Genomic DNA, 9,616 nt, shown 5'->3' with positions numbered 1-9,616 from the left:
TGTGGCCATGCTGGAGCACCGCCTTTAGTCGAGCAATTCGACTCCAGGACTTATTCTTTGTATGCCTAATACTTATTCTATAGGTCTCTTTGCTGAACTGCTAATTTATGGGGACGTAAACACCAGCATCGACAGGTAAGCGATGTTGGGGAAATAAACATAGACACACACACACACAGCAGGCTTCTTTCAGTTTCCGTCTACTAAATCCACTCACAAGGCTTTGGTCGGCCTGAGGCTACAGCAGAAGACACTTGCCCAAGGTGCCATGCAGTGGGACTGAAACTGGAACCATGTGGTTGGTAAGCAAGCTACTTACCTCACAGCCAATTTTTTTTATTTTATATATTTGTAAACATTATATGTGTGTCCGTGTCCGTGTGTCTGTGAATGTGCATGCACTTATATATTCTAGAATTTAAAACCTTTCATTTTAAAATGTTTATATTGTAACCCTAACCCTAACCCTAACCCTAACCCTAACCCAACATAATTTTACATAAGATACTGCTTTATCATGTTCCAAAAACTAACTTAATTCTTGATGAATTTCAAAATTAACTGACACATTCAGGGGTAGTGTATTTTATAAGAAAGATGGTCACAGAAAGGTTTAAATTCATCATTGTGTGGCACCCTAACCTTACTGTCTTTGGCTCTCCATAAATATTTATACAAAGGAAAAATACATATGACAAAAATGCAACAAAATAAATTGAAACACGAAGAGAAAAATGAAGCAAGAACACAACAGCAAAGGTAAATAAAATATTGAGCAATTCCTCACCTGTAGGTCATTGTGCGGACAGTGTCCATAAGCATCTCTTCGTGTACTTCTATACTAGCATAGCCACTGCAAGTAGTTAAGAGGTAATTAGAAAACAAAGTATTACAAAATGTCGGAGGTGGGGAAGGGAGTACAATGTGTTTGTTTGAGAATGAGGGCACACAATGTTGTGGGGACAAAAGAGCTGATGGAATGGCAGAGATGGTAGAATATTGGACTAAAGAAATGATGTGTGGTATTTGTAATGTCTTCATGTTTTTAGTTTAAATATTTACCAAGAACTGACTTTACTGCATTTTGTCTTTCTGGATTTGAAAATCAGCAATGTAATATATATTACTGATCCTACAAAGTCCTGGGTATGACTTTAAACTGTATCTGGTAGCAGGGCCCCACACAATGAATAGAGGGGTATGGTTTGTGTAGAGCCAGATCCACTTTCTCATCTTTCAAACTTGTATCAGCCTGGTACAACAAGTGCTACAATTCCAGTAGTTAGCAGGATGCAAGATTTGCATGGAGCTACCTTCTCTAGGATGAGTAGCTAAAGAGCTGAAGAACTTTATCTGCCCTGGGTCCACCGGAGTATCTGTGAGTAACCTTCTGTGTCATGTTAATTAACCAATAGATGGGGCTCTGGTGAGTGCTACTATTCTGGATCAGAGCTGACCTGGGAACGATAGTGGCTTAGAAAGCTTCTAATAGTGGACTCTACTAAAGGTAGCCATGAGCAATTGTGGTGTTAACCATTTAGCATTCAAATTACTATGTTAAAAGTGATTCTTATTATTCGTATTATTTTGAATTAATTATGCATTATGTTGTAGCTTCAAGATTTCAATGATGTGATTGTTTATTTTTAGAATGACATTGAAGGGTAGGTACGAGAGGCCAAATCTGACCAGTTTGATCATAAAGCCAAGTAGAATATTTGGGCTGGATACGGCCAGCTTAAATGTTAAAGGTTTAAGCTAGGGTAACAGATTCCAAAAATAGGTACAGTCCATCTAGTGAGCTTCAACACTGACCTAAGGCTACATCCAATGGGATTGAACTCTCAACCACTTGGTTACAAATACTATAGGTATTTAGTAAACTGAATGTATCTGTACATTGAATATTGGCAGTATAAATCCTTTACTGTTCCATTTCACTTGCAATGTCATTTTTCCGATTCTGCTATTGAAAAACAAGGCCTTACTACAGATAAAGGAAAGACCACAGAAGGGAAATTAATGAATGAGACAGGCAGGAATGTAGTATAATCAATCTCTTAGCCACAAGAGGTCGAAGAGCAGGCACAATACAAAGAACATGAGAGAAAAGAGTGGAGGAAGGGCTTATATGGAGTAAAAACAAAAGATAACGAAATAACATGGAAAAGTGTCTAATGGCAGGGGGACCCACCTAAGGCCAATCAAAGACCCCAACCAATCTAGGCATACCCTGAGCATTAAGGACAGGTGCCCTCTCCCTGCTGTCATTCTTTGGCCTTCAAATAGACACATGCTGAGTCAGATCATTAAAGAGCTCACCAGCTCCCTATTATCTTCAATAATGCCAGACAATACACTTCTGGGATTTCAAACCCATAATCAGGGGAGTGTGCATCATATATGAATAAAAAATGGTAAACAGGAATAGAACTCACTTGAAATACAACTGGTCTGTTTCAGATTCTGATTCTTTATCTCTTTGGCACAAACTGGAATAAAACAGAGATTGAATGAGAAGAATGATAGCAGCAAATAAAGATTGGCAAAGACAGATGTAGAAAGAATGGAAATGTTGGAAACAGTGAATCAACAGCTTTCAACAAAAATATGTGTGCTTATGTGTGTGTCTGATAATGCAGATTAAAAATTCAGAGTTTTCAACTCACTAATATGTGCAGTCAGTCAAATAAAACTGTCTGCAACAAACATTTAACTATGGGCTTATTATTCCTGTTGCTCTCTTTCTTTCTCTCTCTCTCTCATTATTCAATGATACTTCTACTATTCCTCCAGACTGATGACGAGCAAAGACTCAGAAACATGTCTCTGGATGCAGACTTAGCTGGGTGAAGGTGCTTGTCATCCCCTTGTAAACATAAGGACACAGGAAATGCGGCAAGGCTGACAGGAAGCGGTTCAGCTTCCTAGGTCTAACCAACAGTAGTATCATTCCCTTCAGGGGACTGTCACATTAAGTTGACAGCATACAACTACTATACAAATGAATCTGTGAAAAATTAAACAGGAATTTTGAAAGAAATACCTATCATCATCATCATCATCCATATTTAACATCTATTTTCCATGCTGGCATGGGTTGGACAGCTTGACACAAACTGGCAAGGCCGGGGAACACACCTGTCTGTTTAGGTTTGGTTTCTAAGGCTGGATGCCCTTCATAACACCAACCACTTTACAGAGTGTACTGGGTGCTTTTTACATGGCACCATCACCCACACCAATGCTTTTTATGTGGCATCTTGCTTTTAGGATGTCAATTCTGTCATGGTGGGTGGTTCTTCTTAAGTACAGCAATGCATCACACTCTCAGTTCTCTGTCATCTCCTTTGCAAGGCTCAGTGTTTTGAGGACAACGTTTAATACTTCATCTCATATCTTCCTGGGTCTCTCTCTTCAACAACTTCCCTCCACTTAAAGTGATCTGCATTTCTTTATGCATCTGTCCTCATCCATCTGCATCACATGACCAAACTAGCACAGTCTCCTCTCTTGAACACTGCCTATAATTCCCCTTATGCCCAACTCTTCTCTCAATACATCAGTGCTCTGTAGCACATGTACACTGACATCACCTACTTATTAATGGCTAAGGGGAGGTCCACCAGTAAGAAATAGTACTCAAAGGGGTCCATAGGTAAAAACCAGTTGAGAACCAGTCATTTTGCCTGTTTATACTTTTACCGCTTTAACCCTTTCAATACCAACCAGGCTGAAACCAATTCTGGCTCTGTACTACAAATGTCTTGCTTTCATAAGTTTTGAATTAAAATCTTCCACCAAACTTTAGTCACAATTTATGTTCCTAACACTAGCTTAATGATAACTAAGTTATTCTACTAAATTCTTTGTTATATTTAAAATTAATTGAAAGAAACACAAAGCATCAAAAAATAAATACGGTAACCAAAGGGTTAATGCATGTACCAGCTCAACTGATTACTCCCTATAGCCAACCATCATTATGCAGCTGCAATATCTCTGCTTTTAGTTTGCAATTCAAGTTGGAGCTTTTAGGTAACAAGTCAACCTGAGCACTAATGGTATGTACCTATACATTATATCATCAGACATGATATTACTTGAATTTTGTATTTATAAACAGGGTATTAGCAACCATTATTGCCTATACATACAGAGCAATATATCATCATTATTTAATGTCCACTTTTCCATGCTTTCATGGGTAAAGAGGGAATTTGTTAAGGTAAATTTTCGACAGCCAGATGCTCTACCTGTCACCAACCCTCACCTGTTTCCAGGCAAGGTAATACTTTCCTATAGCTAGATATGTTTTTCACAGAAGTCCGGAAATGAACAATCTCGCTTGCATGATGATGCTGGATGCTGCTCATCTACAACTATTACATGGTGTCTACAGAAAGGCACACACACACACAAACACAGACAGACAGATAGAGATATAGATATGACAAGTTTCTTTCAGTTTTGGTGTACTAAATCCGCTCACAAGGCTTTGATCAGCTCAGAAATATAAAAGAGACACTTGCCCAAGGTGTTGTGCATTGGAATTGAATCTAAGGCCACATGGTCTGGGAGCAAGCTTCCTAACCACACAGCCATGTTTGTGCCTGTATGCTATTTATAAACATATTAAGACATCAGAAACTGTCCGGCTCGTCTTGAAAAATAACATCATTTAAATGCTCTCCATTATTTCACTCACATATATTGTAGCATAGCCTGAAAGTTCTGAATTGTGTAACATACCATATCATGAGGAATTGCAGTATTTTCTTGACAAATAGTAATTTTTATTATTAATTATTATTATTATTATTATTATTATTATTCAGGTCACTGCCTGGAACCGAACTCGGAATCTTGGGAATAGTAGCACTAGCTCAAATAAGCAGTGTATTGGTTAAATCACCTAATGGCCGAGAAAAGTATGGAAAATGATGATGCTAATAATTATTTCCATGTTCCCTATGATATAATTGTAACCTTATAAAGCTGAAAATTAAAATCAAGGCACAGAATCATCTGTGCACAGCAATTTGAGATGTCTAATGCAGCAACACAATTTGATACAGAACAACAAAGGCCATTCATTACAGTTTGTCCTAATGGTCTCAATATTTTGCACTGTTCAAACTGTTCACACTTGCTGGTGCAGTTTTTTTGTTTTTTGGGTTTTTTTTCAATATAGAGCTAATCAGTTTGAAGTTTTCTAACCAAAACAATATTGTTTCACAATTAAACATATTGTATTTCCAAGACAATATCCTATTTTCCTTGATAGCCCACATTAATCGAGAAAAAGAAAATTTTACTGCATTTGAATAAACAAGCCACATTTAAAAAAAAGAAACTTCTTGATCACGAAATACACTATGTCACATGCTCTACTACTCTAGACTTGCTGAAATGCAATCATGTGTGAAAGACAATGCCACTGAGCACACAACTCCACCTACCATTTCATAAACCATCAGACTTCCCTTCTAGACACAACATCATCATCATCATTTTATGTCTGTTTCCATGCTGGCATGGGCTGGATGGTTTGACAGGAGCTGGCAAACCAGAGAACTGCACCTGGCATGGTTTCTATGACTGGATGCCCTTCCTAACACCAACCACTTTATAGAGTGTGCTGGCGGTTTTTTACATGGCTTCAGCATGAACACTTTTCACATGGTACCATCAAGCTCTGTGAGTGAAACTGAGGAGATGGAAAGTGTGTGGAAGCCTAGCAGATGTACTGAACCTATAATTCAAAAGGGTACAACTGTGTCACACATGTCTATCACTGAGTCTGTGGAACTTAGCCACAAATCTAATGAGCAGATTGTCTGGTTGATTAAACAACTGGACATTCATATGTCAAAATGGACATGAGAGTTATCATGGCACAAACTGAAGTCATAACATATGAACAAGTAAAATAGCTACCTGTGAATCATACTTAATGTAAATACATCACTGACAGACCAGTTACCACAGAATACATCCTGAGGTCAACATCTCTTATTGACATGATGCATTAAAAAATAAATATTGGAGGAAATGAAAATTTATCCTACAGTGGCCAGCAAAAATGTTAGGTCCATTTCAGCCTTTTGGGCCTTTGCAATAACATGCAACATTTCCTTTATCAGAGGCAACAAAACCTTGATGTAGCTCGTGGTTGGCTGTGAGTACATGTTATTAAAAAGACCAAAATGCATTTGGTATTCCCACTGGCTGCTGTTGGGATGAATTTTCAACTCACTCGCGGTATTTATCATTTTTAACAAAGCATGTCCATAAGAGATGTTATCTCAGGACAAATACTGCAATAACGGAGCTTAGTGGTCAGGATATTCGGTTCATGATCATAAGGTCATGAGTTCGATTCCCAGTGGCACATTGCAACCTTGAGTAAAGACACTTTACTTCACATTGCTCCAGTTTAAGGAGCTAGAAAATACAAATAGTACCCGTATATGAAAAGGCCAGCCTTGTCACATTCTGTGTCATGCTGAATCTCCCTGAGAACTACATTAAGGGTACGTGTGTCTGAAGAGTGCTCAGCCCCTTGCACATTAATTTCGTTTCAACTGGAACCCTTGTCGTTGTAACCAACAGAGTGCCAGTTCACCAATGGTATGTATACATTAAGTACGACACATAAATGGCTTTCTTCATTTAATACAACTTCACTTGTGTATACTAGATATGGACACGTTGATCTGTATCTATTCACTCAGCTTTCTTGCCTCCTCTAGTGGAAGAGATTAGACAACAAACCAATATTATTGACACAACAGAATCTAGGGCAGATTGAGGTGTATTCAAGTGTTTAGATGCACCCTTTGCAGTGGCGAAATTAACAATGCAAACAGCCATGTGTTCAGGTCATGAACTGCTCTGATAGGTGACTGCAAGTTATAGATAACTTTCATTTCCTTTATGATAAAACTGTTTTTTCTCAATATGAACTACATACCACAAATAAAAAATGTACAATGAGGTATAATAGTGAAATGTGAAACATTCCATGTAGATGATTGTATATAGTGTGGGTATTATGTATAATTGAATATAGTAGCAAAACATGGACAGCGTATATAGAAGGCTATATGTGATGTGTTATAAGATATGTGATGGTGTATGCTAGTGAAATATCAGTGGATATATATAGAAGACTATATGTAATGTGTGTATGGTATGTGATAGTATATGGCAGTGAAACATAGACATTGTATATAAAACACTATGATCGGTGTGTATATAAGGTCATGTAACTGGCACCTGTGCTGGTGGGACATAAAAAGCACCCAGTACACTCTTGGGGTGGTTGGTGTTAGGGAGGGCATCCAGCCATAGAAACCATGCCAAATCAGATTGGAACCTTGTACAGACAAACCAGTTTCAGACAAACCATCTAACCCATGCCAGCATGGAAAGCAGATGCAAAATGATGATGGTAGTGATGATGAAGGAGTAGCGTTGTATGGTAATGAAATATGAATAGTGTATATACAGAACTATATATGGTGTGTGTATGGTAGTGAAACAACAGAGAGTATATACAGAGAACAATATGTGATGTGTGTAAGATGTGTGATAGCCATAAGGCAGTGAAATAGAGATAGTGAATGGAGGGGGCTGCATGAAACTCGGAATTTTAAACCTTTAGCATTTAAACTAGCCATATCCAGCCAAAATATTCTTCCTGCTTTATGTTCAAACCACACAGATCTGGCCTTGCACACCTATCCTACAATGTCATTCTAAAAATAAACAATTACATCATTGAAACCTCAAAGCTATGAGGTAATGCATGATTAATTCAAATCAATGTGAATAAATAAGCATTACATTTGACAGAGTACTCTAAATGCTAAAGGGTTAGCCCTTTAGCATTTAAACTGGCTGTATCTGGCCCAAATATGCTACCTTTTTTATTTTCTAACCAGACAGGTTCAGCCTATCACACCTACCCTTCAATGCCATTCTAAAAATATACAATCACATCATCAACATTTCAAAGCTATGAGATAATGAATGATTAATTAAAAACAATGTGAATGATAAAGCATTACATTTGACAGAATAATCTGAACGCTAACGAGTTAAATTTGTTTTAGACATAGATTTAACCCTTTCGTTACCAACCCGGCTGAAACCGGCTCTGGCTCTGTAGTACAAATGTCTTGATTTCATAAGTTTTGAATTAAAACCTTCCACCAAACCTTAATCACAATTAAGGTTCCTAACACTAGCTTAATGTCAACTAATTTATTTTACTAAATTCTTTGTTGTATTTAAAATAATTGAGAGAAACACAGAGCACCTCAAAATAAATACAGTAACGAAAGGGTTAAATAGCAAAATATGAATGGAGAAACATAAACAATGATAGGATATAAATTGTCCAAACTATGTAAGCCTGTACAACATCTGTATTTCAGGTACTTAAATCATGTACTGTTCACCACAGGTTAACTGATCTGAACGCAAGTAGACAGTTTAGCACCAATGTTGTTCCCATTACATGTTCATGGTCTCTTCATTCTCTGTCTCCTCAACTGATCTTTCACTTTAATTATTTTTCTGCTAAATCAGATTGGAGCCTGGTGTAGCCATCTGGTTTCACCAATCCTCAGTCAAATCGTCCAACACATGCTAGCATGGAAAGCGGATGTTAAACGATGATGATGATTTTGTGTCACAATATTCCACTGAGGTTGACTTTTCCTTTCATCCTTTTGGGGGTCAATAAAATAAGTACCAGCTGTACTGGGAGTTGATGTAACTGACTTACCTACTCTCCAAAAATTGCTGGCCTTGTGCCAAGATTTGAAAGCAATATTTTATGTCAACAATGCCACTGGGGTCAACTTTGCCTTTCATCCTTTTGGGGTCAATAAAATAAGTACCAGTTGAGCACTGGGCTCAATGTGATCAACTTGCTCCCTCTTGTGAAATTGTTGACCTTCTGCCAAAATTTGAAACCAAAATTTTGTGTCCGCAATGGTCTGAAATTAACAATTTCGTGGTCATTTCCGACTGAAATTTCTGTAAATGATGAAATGGATGAAGATAAACAGACAGAGCAGCTCGACACAATCCTCAGGTTTCCCAGCTCTAGTCAAACTGTCCAATACATGCCAGCATGAAAGACAGACTTTGAGGGATTCTGATAATGATGATACATACATACATACACACACACATACATAAATATATGTTTCAGCAAAAAATTGGTCCTGGCCATACCTAATTTATTAGCACCACCTGTTGTTATATATATCTAATATATATTCTCCACAACATACAGGTACAACACTGGCTTCCCAGACACTGGAACATCTTATCATTCATATTAATTTACCAGCAGAAACTTGAAATTCCTGCAGTTGCCAGACTAGTTTGCTGGCACTTTGCACAGTACCGTTTAAATAAACTTGTATCATTTATACCAATGCACAAGTACCTGTATTTCATTTAATTTACCATTCACTCGTTTCAGTCATTGACTGTGGCCATGCTGGGGCACCACCTTGAAGAATTATATATATATATATATATATATATTCACACAATCTATTATATATATATATATATATATATATATATATAT

At 37.5% G+C, this 9,616-nt stretch overlaps 1 protein-coding gene across 1 annotated transcript in view; it reads right to left on the bottom strand.

Annotated features, from left to right (window-relative positions):
- The window catches only part of LOC106869562 (uncharacterized), a 16,774-nt gene that overhangs the window by 4,308 nt on the left and 2,850 nt on the right, over nt 1–9,616 (bottom strand). The window contains exons 2-3 of the mRNA XM_014915359.2: nt 2,439–2,492; nt 788–853 (exon numbers count right to left, since the gene is read on the bottom strand). Coding sequence (XP_014770845.1) covers nt 788–853; nt 2,439–2,492 — 120 coding nt within the window. The remainder of the gene's footprint in view (nt 1–787; nt 854–2,438; nt 2,493–9,616) is intronic.

Source organism: Octopus bimaculoides, chromosome 9 (assembly GCF_001194135.2).
Source record: "Octopus bimaculoides isolate UCB-OBI-ISO-001 chromosome 9, ASM119413v2, whole genome shotgun sequence".
Classification (NCBI taxonomy): Eukaryota; Metazoa; Mollusca; class Cephalopoda; order Octopoda; family Octopodidae; genus Octopus; species Octopus bimaculoides.
Note: the sequence above shows the minus strand (reverse complement) of the source record. Positions and strands in the feature narration are given on the sequence as shown.